Source organism: Phalacrocorax carbo, chromosome 6, assembly GCF_963921805.1.
Source record: "Phalacrocorax carbo chromosome 6, bPhaCar2.1, whole genome shotgun sequence".
NCBI classification, from domain to species: domain Eukaryota; kingdom Metazoa; phylum Chordata; class Aves; order Suliformes; family Phalacrocoracidae; genus Phalacrocorax; species Phalacrocorax carbo.
In genome coordinates, this window is record NC_087518.1 from 696,382 (window position 1) to 715,162 (window position 18,781).

The 18,781-nt window shown below is 55.1% G+C and overlaps 1 protein-coding gene and 1 long non-coding RNA gene across 2 annotated transcripts in view; one reads left to right on the forward strand and one right to left on the reverse strand.

Annotated features, from left to right (window-relative positions):
* Nucleotides 1–12,613: 12,613 nt before the first annotated feature.
* On the reverse strand, nt 12,614–16,245 carry LOC135313779 (uncharacterized). The gene is made up of 2 exons (XR_010373269.1): nt 15,859–16,245; nt 12,614–13,267 (listed from the first exon to the last, which is right to left on the reverse strand). It is a non-coding gene; the product is annotated as an uncharacterized LOC135313779 (long non-coding RNA).
* A 47-nt stretch (nt 16,246–16,292) lies between these two features.
* Nucleotides 16,293–18,781, forward strand: part of PLXND1 (plexin D1) — an 86,914-nt gene continuing 84,425 nt past the window's right edge. The window contains exon 1 of the mRNA XM_064453383.1: nt 16,293–17,815. Coding sequence (XP_064309453.1) covers nt 16,427–17,815 — 1,389 coding nt within the window. The 5' untranslated portion in view covers nt 16,293–16,426. The remainder of the gene's footprint in view (nt 17,816–18,781) is intronic.

Consider the following 18,781-nt stretch of genomic DNA (forward strand, 5'->3'; position numbering starts at 1 on the left):
TCCAGTCACACCAGTCTCCTGCCACTGCCTAAAGTCTCTTTGAGAGATGGGAGAGATTTTGAAGTACCCGCCAGCCACCATTGTGTCTCCTCTGCCCCACGAGTTGCAGGTGGGGGCAGAGTGCAGTTTTTGTCATGCTCAGAAGAAAATCACATGAAGCCTGGTTGCTTTTCCACCTTGATTTACTATCAGCTTTGACAAGCTCTGTCTCTTGGCTCCTCACATACTGCCAGACGTGTCTAATGCTGTTGATTTGATAATATATCTAATCTGGCTTTCTTGAAAACGCCCGGTATCTCAGAGCTGCTGTTCTCCTACTTGAACCATCTTCCTTCCTTGCCTTCTTTCTATCTCTCCCAGCTGGGGCCAATCTGTCCGGGAAATAGTCCAATTTGCTTCCATCTGATGGGAGCGGATCCCAGCTCCGTTCCCTTCATCTACTCCGGAGTTGAAATCATCCTAGGTCATTATTCTGAAATCCTTCATTTTCCTCCTCTGTGTTTTTCTTCCTGCTTTTCTCCCTCAGTGGAGGCACTGGTGAAAATACCTCTAAACACCTCTTCCTTCAGGGTTTTCGTAGAGCAGCGGCCACCCACTTGGTGTGACATGGACATCTGAGGTCCAGATGAGATATTCCCTACTTTTTAGACCCTCCTGTGGTCTGAGGAGGAGTACTAGTGTCCCACGTTAGATACAACTTACACTAGCAGGTCTGGGCCAGACCTAAATCTCTCCGCAGGTGTCCCCTGACACGCATGGAGCCCCTCGAGCCCAGCGCACGGCACCCTCCATGACACACCTCCCACGGCTGCCAGTTGCCGCATGGGAAGGCTGGGGTCTCTGTTTCATGGTGGCGAATTGCTAAAGGAGCTCTTGGCCCCTCTCACTCCGTTGACACTCACTGGACGGGACGAGGAAGGGCCTGCCTGACCTCGCTCTCATCCTGGGTGCAGATTTGGTGTCAGGCACCAACAGGCCTTAATGGCATTGAGCAGCCCCAGCTGGAGCCTCCACCCACACCCCTGGACAGGGCCTGGGAGCTCATTTAAGCCCACGGCGGGGTCCTAAACATTGGTCTGGGCTGTGTTGTAGGTGTTGTTCTCCAGCCTTGCTCTGGGTGGGCTATAGGTCCCTCATTTCCTGAATGGGCCCACTGATGGCACATTACAGCTTGTCTCCTGGGTGGGCTTTGGGCTTATGCTGTAGCCTTGTCTCTGGTCCTGTCTTCTCTAGCTCCTGACAGGACTCCCTGGGTCTGACCCTGGTCCTGGTGCATTGTTTGCCCTGTCTGGGGCTGTTGATGGACCCTGTCACCAGCACCTGCCTCTGCCTGCTGTGGTCAGACCCCGCAGGGCTCAGCTCTGCTGGCAAGGGCTGCCCGTGCCAAGGCTGCCCTTACTGCTCCCCAGTGCTCGGCATGGGGAGAAGGACCCACTGCTTCTGCGCTGCTGGCATCCTTCCACCTTTCATGGTGCTCAGCCGGGGTCACAATTGCTTCGCTCAACCCCCCAGAACCGTTATTTTATTAGAGCCATTAATTCAGCCAGTTTGGTGTATCCAGGGTGTCTGGATGCAGCGTGAGCACGTTAATGTTGTTTATGTAGTATTTCCTGATCTGAAGTGCTGCAGCTTCAGACAGGCTTTGCCAAAGATGGTCTAGCTTCAGGCTGAGGTAAATGCCATCTCTGGTGTAAGAGACCTTGCAGGAAGGGGTGAGGCTGTGGGGCTGTGTCGGGACCCAGGAGACGTAGCCAGCCTGAGGAACGGAGTTTCCTTGGCAGCCCTCTGGCTGTCGGCACAGCAAAAAGCGAGCACCTCAGTGCTGTGATTGCCTGGGGTGAAGAGACCACGGTGGAGGAGTCCCCCAGATGGAAATGTTGCAGATGTTATAACCACGTATGGAGCTTCACCCAGAGCTTGCCCTTGTTTAAGGCAGAAGCCCACTGCTACGAGACCTGGGTGTTTTCTGCTGCTGCTCAGTGATCTGCTGGAGGTGGGGGATGCATGGATGCACAATCAAACAGTTGGATCTGTCAGGCCCAAGAAGCATCATCAGGCAAAATCAAGGGAAACTCCTTGCACCAGCTCTGAAACACAGCTACACAGAGAGGCAAAGGTGGCATCTTGAGGAGTGCAGAGCGAGACTGCGTGGGGCCCACGGGCAGGCTGTGGAAGAGCTAGATGCATCCCGCAGAGCTGCTGGGAACTGCAGGTGAGTGACGTGTAAATACATGCAAGCTGCCAGGACATCCCTCTTTTGCTGGGTGGGTCTTCAGGCATTACAACCACAGTAGTGCTGGCCATCTGTGTCTCTGCCATCCTGGGGAACTGAAACTGGTGAAGCCCCTGAGGAAGTGCTCCCAGTTAGCATGACTCGGGATTTCCAGAGTATTGCTGGTCACTGTGAGATGGCAGAGGAAGTCCTGCTGACACAGCTGGGTGGCCCTTGTGCAGCTCCTGGGATCGGAGTCGTGGCCCTGAAAACCAGTGCATCCCTCCTTGGGGGTCATCCAGGGAACGAGGCTTCCAGCACCCTCATCTGGGCACAGGAGGGAAAGGTGGGGGGGCAGATTGGCCCCTGCTTTGGGGCACTGAGCTCAGAGTGGGCTCAGCAGGGTGTGTAAATTGGTGCTTGTGGAAATAATGAATTGGCCAGCGTAGCTGGTTGGAAGTTACAGGTAACTGCGTGTCCATTTGGCCTGTAGTCAAAAGTGCTTTAAGCTTGTAAGCAATCGAATGCAAACCTGTAGGGAAGTCCAGCCCTCCCGCAGGAGGGGAGGTAACGCGGTGGGAAGCCGGGGGAGCCGGACGTAACGCACTTGTCCGTCTGTGGGCTGAAACATCCTCGTCGAATGCGAGCGGTCTCTGCGCTTCGGTTGCTGTGCCGTCCGCGGAGGACAGGCTGGCACATCTGAAATGGTCACTAAGCTTTTTCTAGCTTGATGGTGGTGAAAAGAGAATCGCCGCTGAATTGTCTAGTTTATGGATTCACCAAGTTAATTAACCATGACTGATAAGCCACTGCCAGAAAGAACCATTCTGTGAGCTTATCTGCACAATCCCTGTTTGTGTGTTTAAAGACTGATAGGAGAGCCAAAAAAAAAAAAATCCAGACAAAAAGATAAGGCTGGAGATGCATGGTGATGTCTTGGAAATTTAATTTAGCAGGGAAAATATCCCTTTTAAAACCACATTATTAACTGCTGTCAAGTGACAGCCGTTTGGCCTTCACGTCCTGTAGATGAATTCAGCCAAGTTGTATCAGACCTCTCTTGAAAGCACGGTGTATGCCACTAACCAGGCTTCTCCCCTGGCGCTCTGGGTGCATAAAATCTGCACAATTGCTTTGTGATGGGGCTTGTCAACAGAGACTGCAGCTGGGATATGAATCACTTTAATTTGTCATGTGAGCTGGTTTCACACCAATATCTCTGGAGGGAAAATGCTGGAAAGTTGGGGGAGGGAGGAGAGGGGATGTCAGACACTACCTCCCCGCCCTGGTTCTTGATGGAAATGTTTCTCCCTCTCCACCAGCTAATGACTAGTCCTAATTTAATAGAATGGAGCAAAGTGGCCAACATAAAATGTATGTGTTTTGTTTTCACATCTGAGTCTAACATGGCCACAAGTCATAGTCTGAAATGATTGGGGGTGTTATCAGTCACACAATCTGACATTTTGCCAAAAGGTCTCTTTTGTCTCTTCTCTGAAGTGTGAAAACAAGGGATGCTATTTCTGGTGTTCTGTAAAGAAAAATGTGGGTTGCAGAGTCTTAAGGAGCCATTAGATGAAGGAAACCAAAGAAGGAAAGAAAAATCAAGACCTCTTCCATGCAATAATCACACAAATACTGGACCTCCAGGGATACTTAATGGAAAACATTTTTAGGAAGCACCTGAAAAACTGCCATGGAAATTTCCCAGCCCAGCCATCATATTGTCCTCTGCATCCTTTACTGGGATAATTTTGAGAAAAATCAAAGAATCCGATCATAACTTGATTTGTTTTAAATTTTGTATTTATTCATTCAGTTGCCATTAATAACAATAAAAATGAAATTACCCACCCCTTACTCTGAGTTCCCTTGACACTTAGTTAAAGTACACAATTATGCAAAATAGGCAGACTCCCACTGCATGTTATCCCAAGCAGCAGAAGCGTAAACCAAACATAAGCCCCTCCACAGAGACAAATTTCTCACCCATCAAAAGAATTACTCACTGTGGACAAGGAGATTTTACAAGGTTGATTTTAAGTGTGCAGATGAACGTTACAGCTGGTAAAAATTCATTAGTCAATGAATCTGCAGCACAGGAAAAGATAAGGAGACATAGATTTGCTTTTCCTAAGTGGAAAGGGTCTTACATGGTGCTTCTCGAAAATAAAATGCCCTATTCTCCTCCTTTCTCAAATCAGGAACATGTTTGATTGTGTGTCGAGCTTTAAGCTCACAATTAGCCTTCCTGAAATTAAAAGAATTATGTTTTCTTCAATTGGGTTGCACTGTCAGACACCTTGCAGAGATGACTGCTCCCTATGAGAAGGGCAGTGAGCGCAAAGGTGTAATACAAATGCCTTTTTCTAACGCTCTTCCTCAGCATGCCGCCATCTCTCCTGGTATGTACAGAGCCAGGGATGTGTGGCTCTGTTGGCATTTGCCAACACTGGGGCTAATTAACATGCTACTGAAAACCATCCTCTCCTGGTCCTGAGCAGCCAGCCCAGCGCTTCAGCTCTTCCCAACAAATTACTAATCTGGCCTTGCAACAAGCAGCTCCTCACAGCAGCCTTACTGCAGTCCTGGTAAACAACATATGTGAGGATGAGCTGGAGAAGCTGCCGTAAAGGCATTTGCTGCTTCCACGTTCCGGCTCCTGTGTCACGCACAGACCTGCTGTTACAGCAAGCAGAGCCCACCTGTTGGCAGCGTGAATGCAGAGGCTAAAATTCAGCGTATGTGCCTGTGTGGTGACTGCAGAGTGCTGCTGAGTCCCCCCGGATGAGGATGATCAGACACTGCAGCAGCAGAGCTCACCTGGGCATCTGGCTGCATACCTCATGCCGAAGCCTATTCTGTGGCTAGCACCTTTACTGAGCGCTACACAGACGAAATGCTAACCAAAGCTGCACTGGGACCAGCTCCCTCGGTTACTTGGTATTTCCTAAATCCATCTATTTTTCAGTTGCTTCTTCTGATGCTTCCCTCCCCTCTCCCTCCACAGTCTGTGTCTGTGGAGGATATACATGTGAAAGGAGGGAAGAACTGGCCCCTTAGGGAGGAAGTAGACATTGGCTTTTTTTGTCTGATTCTGGAACAAAAGGCTCCAGCCAGGAGCTGTTCTGATCAGGTCTTAGTGTAAAACAGATGCAAAGTTTCATGCAACAAGTGAAGTGGCATAGGGAAATGGACACATTTTTACATGCTGTCTTTCCCCATCAGGGCATGGGATCAGAGCTATTAGATCTCAAGCTGATTAAGTGTAAGACCCCAGCAACATAACAAAAGTACTGGCCACCAGCTTCTCAATGATTGTCTGGGAGCTGGAGTGCAATGTTCATTTGAAACACAGGCCACAAGCATGCTCTTCCCATTTTTTTACTCCTCCCACTTTCTATCTTAGAAAGAACGAAAGAAAACCAGGTTTGCTAATAGTGCCAGATCTGGAGGCAAGAGGTACATTTACATTCAGAACCTTGCATGAACGTCCAGCTGCAAGAGTTTCCAAGCAAGGCAGAAGCTGGCGAGTGAAAGAAGTTGGACAATTACACTCATTTGTCTGCCTTGTTTTCATTGAAATAATTCAGGCAAGGCCAAGTGTGTTACTTGGATTCTCTAAGGTATAATTTAGGCATGAGATGTTTACAATCAACTCTCATTTGCATCAGCTGGGGGAATACATGGGATCTGTTGGATATTTCAACTGGCGGGTTAATTACCAGTTTAACCACTAATACTTATCTAACCTTCTGCATGTGAGGCGCCACCAGGCCAGATCCTGCCACTCTTGCTACTGTGCTCACTCTGCAGGGTTTATGCATGCGAGAGAGGAGCGCAGGACAGGACCCTGCAAGTGTGGGTCTAGTTTTGCTAAGGAGAATTGGTGCCAGAGATGGGTGTCTGACTGAAAGCCCCAGAAACGTTAGATCTGCTGGGAACAACATGCCTTTCCTTTTTGCAGTCCCAGGAATGAGCTTAAACAAAGATACTGTTTACTATGGGCCACGCTCTGTCGTCCCTGCTAGTAATGATTATTGAACTGCTTAGCAAATAACTTGCTAAAATCAATGGGACCATTTGTGAGATAGGAAAGCTCTCTGTGTGTGTCAGGAGCTCAGCCCCTTGACAAGCAACCCCAGACTCTTTCGTGAGTGCAGCGCAGAGAAGTCTAAACACGGCTAAGCAAGGCTAAAATGAGCAAGGCAATTGATCGACGGTTTTGATTGAAACCAGAGGTAAGTTTGGCTGTTTTTTTTTAAACTCAGGCTTAAATAGACATCACTTAGAAGAACTTCGATCGAAAGATAAACCCAGTGCATGAGAGGACCCTGAAGGTGAAAAGTACCATTAAGTAGGTTAAAGGAGCCTGCCCTCATATGACAAGCTGTTCTCTGTGTGAGAGGACAGAGAGCATGGCAAAGGAGATATGAAGATTATGAGGTCAGATTCCAGGTTACGGAAACCTCGGCAGCTTGCTCCATCTTGGGCACCTCTGCGTGGGTTGCAGGCGAGAGCCTAATGCGTGCCAGCTGTGATGGTTTTGGTGCTACTCGCACCTCTCCTCTGGGAACTGACCCAAACCTGCCAACTCATTCCTGTACGCCAGACGCTCTCCGGGTAGGTGTTTGGCTGCCTGGCCTGAAAGGACTCACCAGCAGGGTGGAGAAAGGCCTCATATTTCATGACGTGCCCTAAAGTCACCTAGCGAAATGTGTGTTTTCCTATCGTGACCTCTGACAGACCCTTGATCGCCTCTCCCGGCCGGCAGGGACGGCCAAGGCACTTGACGGGGAGGAGTGGAATAACACAGGGCTTGGACCTGAGCGCCTGGGGCTGGGTGGCCCTGCAGGGCGGCAGGGAGACACAACCAGGTCCTGCCCTGGAGAGGTGTTTTGCTGCTGATGGCAGGAGGTGGAAGTCAATGGGTGGGAAATCCCAGGTTCAGGTCCGGAAGGACACAAAAGCTGACGGAGCCCAAATTTGACCTGGCAGTGTGAGTAAACTGGGTTTGCCTCTGTCCAGTCTCCACGATCAAATCCTCCTGACACACACTTTGTCTCGAGGGGCAGAGGAGCTTAGCGCCCAGGCTGTCACCTTCAGTGCAGAGCCAGCACCTGCAGCTTGTTAGTCCTCGTTCTTATTAAAGCTCATTATTGCTCTCTCTTCAGATGAATGCCATGAAGCGAAGGGTTGCTGCTGTTTCCCTAGCCTTTCCAGGGCTAAGCAGGCCATTTAATTCAATGAAGTTTTTACTCTGCACCCTGTGTAAGCGACTGCATCGCTTACATTGAACTAAGGTAAGATGGCAGTGTTATTTGTATGATTCCTTCTTGTGGGGCAGAAGATGCTGGGGTCCCCCGTGACATCCACGGCCCCTGCATTACACAGCACACCTATGTACAGTGTAATACGTGGGGATGAAAAGAGCAGAAAGTCTACTGCTTAGATAGAGTGATGGAGCAGCTGACATTCAAGTGATAGAAGTACCCCACTCTTTAACTGTATGGGCTTTACATTTTAAAAAAGACCGAGTATTGAAAGGTAATTTTAACTATGTAGGCTGTTAGATTACCTTTTCTTTTCTACTTTCCTCAGCCGTATCAGCAGGTTGCTCCATCTGTCTTTGCTTCGTCACTACGTCTGCTCAGTTTCAGATTCATGTTCACTGGTGGGTGAAGCACATCGGGTGTCCGGTCTACTGGGTTATCCAGATAGTCCAAAGAAAAAGCTGGTTTCACCTGTATAAAGAGCCATGTGAATGTTCCCATTAGTACATAGCTTTGTAACATCGCATATTTTACATCATTGATTTTGTGGTGCGCTCAGACACAAATACATATATACGCGCAGAAGCATGCAGATTGTACATAGACAGCATCTTTGCAGGCTAAACTGAAATTGCCTGATAGCTTTTCTTTTCTGCTTTTCTCTTACAAAATTCAGAATGCTACAACTAGTCCAGTGTAAGACTCGCTGACGTTTTAAATGTGTATGTGTGCACATGTCTTTTAATACGTGTGTGTGTGTGACTTTTAACTTTTATCTCTAAGATTAATGAATGTGTTGACTGCACACGAGAAATGTGTAAACTTTTAAGACTGTTGGGGTCACCAGGGAAATGTCAGGAATGAGATCACACTGTTTACAATATGCCCAAAAATATACAACACCAGATGACACTCTGCAAGTGACATTATAATGAGAGACAGCTATTAGAGGCAATGTAAAACACATGCCGCTGGACACAGCACATCAAAGATTTATCTCAAAATTGCAGATAGCAGGCCATCGTGAGGAATAGGTATGAAAACATTTCAGGTTTACCAGTAAAAAGCAGCAAGCACGTATATTTGTAACTAATGCCCACCAGGAAGTTACTTGGCGAGGCTGACCCTGCACCTCTATTCAAATGCCGGGACATGGCGCAAGAGCTACAGGACGTGGTCAACCCACGCGGGGTGCAGCGAGGTCGAGAAGGGTCTTCCCACAACGGCCGAGCACTGCCTTGCCTTTACTGGAAGTGTCATGGGCACATTGCGGGCAGGGTTGGGGTGCAGGTGGGTCGCAGGGGTAGGGCTTGGGGCTGGCAGCGACCTCTGGGCTGGAGTTCAAGCGGGGACGGCGCAGGGGGTGAGGGTTAGGGTGCTAGAGGAGGGGATCGATGGGCCAGGGCTGGGTAAACACCAGGAGGGTCCCTGGTGGGGTCAGGGTTATTGGTGCTGGTACCCAGCTTGATTTGCTGACGGGTGCGGTCATTACTGCTTGGGTAGGTTTTGGGGATCGTGCTGTCAAGGGCTACCTGAACAAGGCTTAGGGCTGGGGTGGGCTGGCATTATGAGGCTGGGGTTAAAACCAGCTGAGGCTCAGGCTAGCAGAGGCTGTGAGTCAGCACCACAGCTGGATGCAGAAGCTACAGGATGGTGCGCAGGGCTGTGTTTGGCAAGGGCTACATCCCTGGCCGAAAGTCATAGCAATGACAAATGACTTGAGGCTGGGGCTGACCTTGGCAGAAGCCCGTGAATTCGCACGGGCCCTGGATCCGGCAGCATCTGCGGAGCTGGTTCAGGGCAGGTGTTGGCTGTGGCCGCTCGGCTGGGATTGGCACAGGGCCTGTCAGAGGGGACTGAGGATGCAGGATGGAGCTGGAAGGTGCCACCTGGGCATACAGAGGTTCGCCAGCAACAGGCCCTGCCAAGCCGAGGGCACATCTGAAGCTGGTCTGGGGTCTGCTCTGCTCAGCAAGGGAGAGACCAGAGATGCTTAGAGCTGGACACACCACATAGAGCATTGACTCAGAGCTCAGTGATACAAGGTATATCTTTTAAAGTCATTATGAGATTTTAACCAAAATGCTTCTGTTTGTATTAAGATGTGCAAAGCAAACAATAATTTTGCGATTAACCACGTTTAACCCTTTCACTTCAAAGCACATAAAGAGCCTCGACAGTGAAGCCTCAACAAGCCCAGTGAACATGGGAGAGAATAACATTGAAGCCACTGAGGTAAGTCAAATTGGTTGGAATTAACAAGGGTAGTGTGGGCTGTAATAATATATTTACAGCCTGGTGATTATTCTGCGGGAAGGAAGGGAAGGGGATTAAATCCCTGTTTAGTTTAAGCTGCATTTTAGTGCAGCCAGCTCTTCAGTTGTACACAGTTAAAAATGTAGTCTGTCAAATCCCGCTGACATATTTTGGCAATAGATATTTCCTCTAATTGAAAGCAATTGTTGTGTTGTAAGCTTTCCCCCTTCTCCATTTGTTTTGGTTAGCGGGTAGTGGTGGCCTGTCTGCTTAAGCACGTATTGAGCAACTGCTCACTGGAAAGTTAGCATATTGCAAAGAATGCGGCACGATCGTGCCTGACTTCATAAGGAAAAACTTCCTCCGGGCTTTGGTGGAGAGTGTTTGAACAAAGCTGGTAGGATCAGCCTCGCTGGTTGTTATTGCAGGGCTTTGCTGTGTGGGTCAGCTAGGGCCTTCATGTGTGAATCCCGGGGTAAAAACCAGGCTTGCTTCCAACGGAGCCATGCTTTGTTTTGAACAATCAGCATGGCCCCCACTGTGAATCCCACGAGGGGATGCTCTGCTTTATGTTGCGTTCGCTTCCTTTGCTCGGAGCCAAGTATTGCATCCTACACTGCTGGAACGCAGTCAAGACGCGCGGGGCCTGCGCGGATGGCCTGATGCAGACTAGATGTGGCCGGCCCCTGTTGTGCTGGGCGCTGCTGCCGCTCCAGCAGGAGCTTTAATGCTGTGGGTGGGCAGGGCCCTGCGGCCCTGGGCCGGCTTAACAAGCCCCTGCTCTGTCGGTCCAGGCAAATCTGCGCTAAAACCACTGCTGCCCGCAGCGACTGCGCCAGCACTGCCACGTCCCCGCGGGGCTGGGCTCTCACCTGTCCTGTGCCCGTGCAGTCCGGCGCCCTTGGACCCCAGCGCTCTGCCGGCTGGCAGCCCTGCCACGGTGCGTCACAAGCTGGGCAGCGGCGTTAGCGGCTTTCGGGACCGGTGGGGAGCAGCTGCCTGGCCCCCGCAGGGTGTCGAGGCCGGTGCTGGGGTGGGATCCGCAGAGCAGGGCCTGTGCACGAGGTGCCAGCGGCTCACGTCCTCCCATCTCTGTGCTCCGAGAAACATGCCTGTGCTCTCCTCTTAGGATGTCAGTCGGGGTGCTCCTTCTTGAAACACCCTTTATCTGACAGCTCAGAGAGGTGCCACGCACCTCAGTTTCCCCAGAGGCCAGAGCAGGACTGGATGAAACCCTCCTTTACCTTGTAGTCACATTGAGTCTGATCACCCAGCCAGAAACCCCCTCAGCTGGTGCTGGGTGGGATCCAGCTGAAGGGGCTTATTCTGCCGCGCACACCTGCACCGATGCCTGCGATGCCCCGCGGCCTGCATTGACGGGACAGGTATGGACGAGAGACCGTTAGTGTAGTGAGGCTGGGGCTCAAAGGGTTTGAGTCTTCCTGTGACCACTACCCCCAGCAAGTGCTAAGTCGCCCGCAGAGCTGAGCTGGAGACACATTTGATCTCACCAGCCATGTTTCCAGCCCTGACTGGTGTGAAGCTGGAGGGGAGTGAGAGCTGAGCCCTTTCTAATTCTCTAAAGAAAACAAAAGCAACAGGTCACCAAGGAGACCTGCGGGAAACTGGGGAACCTGCTGCTTTTGCATCCCGGATTTCCACCCACAGCGCCCAGGTCAAACCCCAGCACAGGCTACAAAAGACACATTTTTTTATTGCCTTGTGATAAACCTCCTGGTCTGGAAAATCCTGCCATTATTGTGTGTGTGAACTTTCACCAGCACTGAATCTGTCATTAGCCTAGGAGGAGACCTTTTCATGCTCACAACCTCTGTCTGCACAGCTCCTCTCTGGAGGCAAATCCCTCACGGTGAACACGTCAGCCGGCTGCATGCTGCAGACAAGGTTATGACTGCATTACATACTCTGAAGGGAGCAGTGCTCTATATTACACTGGGAAAGGTTCATCTTTGAAAACAAAGAGACTTGAGGAAAAAAAACCTGATTTTTACTCAGAGAGTGCCTCGGGTCCCCATAAATCCCTCTCCTCCTTGCTCAGACCACGGCTGGAGCCTGGCAGCAGGGTGGCAGTGGAGCATGCTGAGCTGGTGCTACTCCTGCTACAGCCATTTGCAGCAAAGCCTGGGTCCACACTGGAGCATGTGTTTAGATCAAAGGACATTTGGGAAGGGACCTTGCCTTAATCCTTCTGTTAAGCACCTAGCAGACTCCCAGTGTGTTAAATCATTAGTAATAACAGTAATGACAATCTGGCCTCCTTCTCCATGAGCAGTGCCTGCCATACAGATTAATAACAATAAAACAGGGACTCGGTCCATGCTCATCCAAAAATATCCTGAGGATTGTTAATCAGTCTATTCCCAATCCCTCTGTTATTTCTCAGTGCCCTGAAGTGCCTTAGCAAGCACTTTGCTGATGCATCCAGCCTGATGACACAAGGCACTAACAACTGACGACGGGACAACGGCAAGGTGGCAGGCAGGACTGGAGAGCATCAGATCAGTGTGGTGAACAGCTCTTGTTCAGGCAATGATTTCTCTTTGTCTAAGTGCTTCTCAGCTCCCCTTGGCTTTCCGCGGTGCATGGCTCCTGTCTGTTTGGAAATGCTGCTCCAGGGAGAGCCCTGTCCTGGCCAGCTCTGGGCTGGGCCAGTGGAGACCAAGAGGGACCGCTCCACTCTTGCCTACCTCTTACCTTCTTCTCTTGGATAACCACTAGTGGCCTCTCTCAGGATGGGGAAAAGGCATAAGTTGGACCCCTGCTTTGATCCAGTATGGCTATTCGATGGCCATTTTCCATCAGTATGGGTTTCTGAGAGGGAAAGCGAGCAGCCAAAAGGATTCAAAACACGTGTCTGCTAAGTGTTTATGAATGCACCTTATGGTCTCCTGCCAACCTGCCATGCAATCATATAGAAAATGACCCAAATAGCACACTTAGAGGCAAAGAGTGAAGGAGATGAAAAAAACCGACTGGCTGCCTGGGCAGGAGCAGAGGGACCTGCTCTGACCTGCTGCGCAGCGGCAGCTGGGGCTCTCCCCGCAGCAGCCCCTGGGTGGCTGGGGCTGTGTGTTGGCTTCTCGCCTGCTGGGGTGCCAAGCAGCCCCTCTGCGGTGGCTGGATCCCGGGGCTCGTCCCTGCAGGGGGCCCGCACGGGGCAGAGGAGAGGCGGCCTTTCCACGTGCCGGCCCGTGTTGCCCGGTCAGGCCTTCCTGATGCGGTCAGCGTCACAGGCGAGGGCACGGAGCGCGTTGCTCTGCTGCCAGGTGCCAGCTCCTGAGCCAGCTGTCCGTGCCTCCGTGTGCAGGCGTCCCCGCCGCCAGGCGTCAAGGCAGCGGTGGTCCCGCACGCCCAGCCGCGGGCAGCGCCTCTCCTCCGCCCCGCTGCCAGCTGCCGGTGTTCACTGAGAGCTGCCGACTCACACCTGGCCGCCTCCGGCGTGCGAGGGTGAACTTTCTTCCCAAATCCACAGAGCGCTTTATGGTTACCTTGCAGATAAACCCTGCTAAATAAATAGATATTATACACCCTGTATTAAAGCAATTAGATCCTGGTTTTTGACAGTGTTGAGTCAATATAACCTGAGTAATTGCATGAGTAACTCATGTTTCCCCTAAAGGGAAACTGTTCTCGTGTAAATATATTTATTAATAATTAAAGTGTTTTTGAGGTCTTGCGCACACAGCCCCTCTTCCCAACAGAGATGTCTGAAAGGCTGTTATCTTTAAACCTGTGCAGGAGTCAAACAGGAACGGACGTTGGCAGGGGGGTGATGAGGGTCTATGGCAAGAGGTGTGTGGTTTAACGTTGACATTTGTCTCTTTCTTCCTGAACAGAAAAAATAATGGTGAGATCTGTATACGAGAGATTTAAAAACCTCTACTACTCCATTAGGAGCATTACCCTGAAATACTCACTAGAGCTTCTAACAGCCCAGATAATAGGGGTGGGAAATAATTTCTGGAAAATATTCCCCTCAAAGCATCTTACCAGAGGATTGTTTCCTAACAACAGCAACAACAATAAAATCTTTGTCAAATAACCCTTCAATACCACAAATATTTTGGCTTTAATTGTATCAGTGTAGATAACTGCTCAGCATAGGAAATGGGAGTCAGAGCTCCTGGGGGATTTTTTCTGACAAAGCCAGCGCTGGATACCTTTGGGTAAGTTACACATTTTTCTGTGTTCTTTGGCCTAATTTTTTTTTTAACTGACTGTAATCTGGAACCTAATTTGATATGCCTTAAAAGGCTGATTTCACATGGAAGATGCTATACTATCAGGATAAGCAGCCATAAGAAATCCTAAAATAGGCGGATTAAGGGTTTGGGATCATGGGGGTTTATTTCTATGCAATTAAAGACATGATCACATTTAAAAATTGCTAACTTGTAGTTTAAAAAAAACCCCAACAACTGGGAGTCCCACATTTAAAAACAGCTAATTACTCTATTAATTAAGGATATGATTAGCTGAGACAATGAGTTAGGTAGCACGAAAGCACAGCATTTAATTCAATGCACATTTTCGGTGGACATGGCGTGGCCAAGGCAGTTATGTATTAATTAGTGCTCTGAAGAGGGCGAGGAGGACAGGAAGGGAGTGAGGGAAACTGGCAGGTGTAGAAATGAGATTAGACAACAACAGAGGATTTTTTCTCTCCAGAACAGAAGTCATGCAGAATCCTCATCAGCCTCACTAACGTGTTTTGTATAAACGAAGCTATGTGCCACAAGAACAGGCAGGGCAGTAACGTGATGCTTGGGGACAGGGAGAGGGAGGACAGCTTTCTGGGGCTCTCCTGGGGAGCATTTCTAGGCGGTTGTGGCCAAATACCACCCTCAATTTCCCACCCTTGCTTGAAATGCTGCCAGCTAGTTGAGGATGGCAAGGTGCCTCCACCCTCCACCTTACAAGGAGATCTGTGCCACTGCACTGATGTACTGCTGCACCAAGCCTACGAGCCTCCCCTTTGCCTTCCTCCACCACACAGGTGCTCCAGCTAGGTCTCTGCTCTTAGTGGAAACTCAGGCTCGAGACAAAGGTGCTGTGCCCACATGCTATAACCTGTCCACTCGGCTGTCAGCTCTGCTGTCGCTTCGGCTTGAAGTGCGCACACAGTGCTGAGAGTGCCTTGACCAGGGCATCTGCCGTGCGCTGGAGCCCACCTGTGCCCCCCCCGGCACGGGGACGTGGGTGTGCTGCCCAGGGAGCTGGGTCCCTCCTGGGTGTGCTCTCAGCCGATGTCTGGGCCCTGTGTTGTGATGGGGCAGCAGGAGGTGGGTGCTGGTCTGGGCAACTGCTCAGGGCACTTTCAGTTAGACGGCAGGGACATAAGCTACGTGGGCAAACAAAGCATCTGCTGCGGAGATGCCCCCGCTGTAGATGGCCCTGGACAGCCTGCTGTCCCAAGACGGATCCTGACTTTCTCTGCAGAGCCTCACCTGGTAGCGCTCCTTGGTCTCAGAGCGCGTTCCCCTCCACGACGAGGGGGCAAGTTTACATGCCCGCAGACAAGGGAGGAACTGCAGCGGATGTGAATTGATGCCTTCACCCATGCAGAGAGAGCATTCCCACACCGATAAGGGAGGGTGGATCAGAGGCTGCGCTCTCTCGGGGCTGATCCCCCTGCTGTGGATTCCAGTGGGTGGAATTTGGGACTTTCGCCACCACTTCTTTCTGTTTTGTTTGGGTTTTTTAAAAATTATTATTTGTATTTCCACAGTTAAGAAAGAGCCCGTTGGAGGGCAGAGGAGATGCACGGTCCTGTTTTGAACTCGGCTTTTAGCAAGGCGTGCGGGCAAAGTTTCTTTGGGGGTGGAGCCCGGCGGCGCTGCGCCCCCCGCCCCGTTCCCCGGGGAGCTGTCCCCCCAGGCGGGCGGCAGCGGAGCCGGAGGGCGCCCCGAGCCCGTGGCCGTGGCGTGGCGTGGCGTGGCGGGCGGTGACACCCCCTCCCGCCCCAAGCGCGCAGCCCGCAGCGAGCGCGGCCGCCCGGGCGGGACGGGCCCTGCAGCCCCCGGCGCGGCGTCCGTGCTGCGGGGCAGGCGGGGGGACACCCCGGGGGACCCCCTCCCCTCGCGTTCCTGTGCTCACCACTCCATGTGCCGCCCGCCCCGGGGCCGGGCAGCCCGACCGCCGCTCCCTCGCGTCCCTGCGCCGAGCCCGGCCCACAGGGCTGCTGGGGGGGAGGCTGCGGGGGGGGGGGATCTCCATTCCGGCTCGCCCTGCTGCTCCGCGGCTGGGAAAAGCGCTTCTCCCCCCGCTCCCGGCCCGTTCTGCTCGCAAACGCGAACGAGACAGCGGAGCGAAAGGCGGGCGGGGCGGGGGGGCGGCCGTCCTGCCCGCTGCGCGGCCGGCCGGCGGCGGCGGGGGGCACCGGTAACTTCCCCCCACCCCGCTCACATGACGGGCCCGCACCGAGAGCCGGCGGGAGGGCGGGGGCGGGGGCGGGCGGGGGGCGGGCGGGGGGAGGCGCGGCCGTGAGCGCGCCCCCCCGCCCCCGGCCGCGCAGCGCCGCGCACCCGCCGCGGCCGCCACTTCCCGCGGGCGTCGCTCGGCGGCGGGCGCGGTGCCTCCGCAGGAAGCGGCCCCGCGGCCCGGCCCCTCCCGCCGCTCGGCGGCGGGCTCATGCACTCTGCGGCGCGGCGGCGCGGGCGGCGGGATGGCTCCGGCTCCGGCTCCGGCTCCGGCTCCGGCTCCGGCTCCGGCTCCGGCTCCGGCTCCGGCTCCGGCTCCGGCTCCGGCTCCGGCTCCGGCGGGCGCTGAGCCGCGGCCCCCCGCGCTGCTGTTGCTGCTGCTCCTGCTGCTGCTGCCCTGCCGCGCCGCCGGCCTGGAGGTGCAGCGCAAGTTCCTCTCGCCCACCCCCACCAACAACTTCGCCCTGGACGGCCCCGGCTCCCGCGTCTACCTGGCGGCCGTCAACCGTCTCTTCCAGCTGTCGGGGGGCGAGCTGGCGCTGGAGGCGGAGGCGGCGGTGGGGCCGGTGCTGGACAGCCCGCTCTGCCACGCGCCGCAGCTGCCGCAGGCCTCCTGCGAGCACCCCAAGGTGCTCACCAACAACTACAACAAGATCCTGCAGCCCGACCCCGAGCAGGGCGTCCTCGTCGTCTGCGGCTCCATCTACCAGGGCCTCTGCCAGCTGCGCAGCATGGCCAACATCTCGGCGGTGGCCGTGCGCTTCCCGCCGGGCGGCAGCGACCCGGTCACCGTGTTCCCCAGCATGCTGAACGTGGCGGCCAACCACCCCAACGCCTCCACCGTGGGGCTGGTGCTGCGCCGCGGCGGCGGCGGGGCGCGGCTGCTGGTGGCCGCCACCTACACGGGCTTCGGCAGCCCCTTCTTCCCCCGCAACCGCAGCCTGGAGGACCACCGCTTCGAGAACACGCCCGAGATCGCCATCCGCGCCCTCAACGCCCGCGGCGACTTGGCCAAGCTCTTCACCTTCGACATCAACCCCTCCGACGACAACATCTTCAAGATCAAGCAGGGCGCCAAGGCGCGGCACAAGCTCAGCTTCGTCCGCGCCTTCCTGCAGCGCGGCGCCGCGCCGCCCGCCCGCCGCCCCTACGCCTACCTGGCGCTCAACAGCGAGGCCAACGCGGGCGACAAGGACAGCCCCTCGCACAGCCTGCTGGCCCGCATCTGCCTGGGCGAGGCGGCCGAGGCCACCCTCAACGGCAGCGGCGAGACCAAGAAGCTGACCGAGTCCTACATCCAGCTGGGGCTGCGCTGCGGCGGCGCCGCCGACGCCTTCACCCGCCTCGTCTCCGTCTTCCCGGCGCGGGCGGCCTGGCGCAGCCCCGCCGCCCCGAGCCCGGGCCCGCCGCCCGCCGAGGAGCTGCTCTTCGGCGTCTTCGAGCGGGCCGGGGCCGGCGGCGGCGGGGGCGGGCGGCCGCAGTCCGCGCTCTGCGTCTTCCGCTTCGCCGAGATTGAGGAGACCATCCGGGCTGCCCGCAACTCCTGCTTCGTCAGCCCGGGCGCCGGCATGGTCACCGTGCTGGACAGCGTGGTGCAGGGCACCGGCCCGGCCTGCGAGAAGAGGAACATACAGGTACGGCGGGCACTTGCCGGGGGCGGCGGGGGGCGCAGGGACGGGGCGTCCCGGGACGGGGCGGGCGCGGGGAGCCGGTGGCAGGCGGGGAGCAGCGGTCCCGTCCCGTCCCGCCGTTGCTGCTGCTGCTGGTGCCGCCTGCCCCAGGCGGGAGCGCGTCCCGTGGCTGGAGGCGCTGGGGCGGGCGGTTGCCCTGCGTTGCGCTCCCCGCATTCCGCTCCCCGCACTCCTCTCCGCCCGCTCCGCTCCCCGCACTCCTCTCCCCCCGCTCCGCTCCCCGCACTCCTCTCCGCCCGCTCCGCTCCCCGCACTCCTCTCCGCCCGCTCCGCTCCCCGCACTCCTCTCCCCCCGCTCCGCTCCCCGCACTCCTCTCCCCCCGCTCCGCTCCCCGCACTCCTCTCCGCCCGCTCCGCTCCCCGCACTCCTCTCCCCCCGCTCCGCTCCCCGCACTCCTCTCCCCCCGCTCCGCTCCCCGCACTCCTCTCCCCCCGCTCCGCTCCCCGCACTCCTCTCTCCGCGCTCCTCTTCTACTCCCCGCGCTCCGCTCCGCTCCCCGCGCTCCCCTCTGTCCCCTCTCTCCGTGCCCCGCGCCGGCCCGCGCTCTCGGGGGAGCCGCGTCGCGCCGTGTCGCTCCGTCCAAGCCGGTTGGGTCCCGGCTGCCTCCCCCGCAGCCGAGCGTGCGGTGGGGCTCGTACCGACCGGAGGACGTGCGTGTGTGGGTCGGGGCGAGACCCCCCCCACCGTCCGTCGGGGGACGCCGTTACTGCCCCGCCCGCGTCCCCCGTGAGCCGCAATGACCCGCGGGCGCGCCGTGCCCGCTCCCCCGTGGGCGCCCTTGCGCGCCCGGGGGGCCGGCGAGCATAGCCCCCCCAGCCGAACCCTTCCCACGTCCTGTCGCGCCGCCGCGGCCGGGAGCCCCAGTCGGGGACACGCACGGGCTGCCCCGTGTCCTCGCGTTCGGGGTA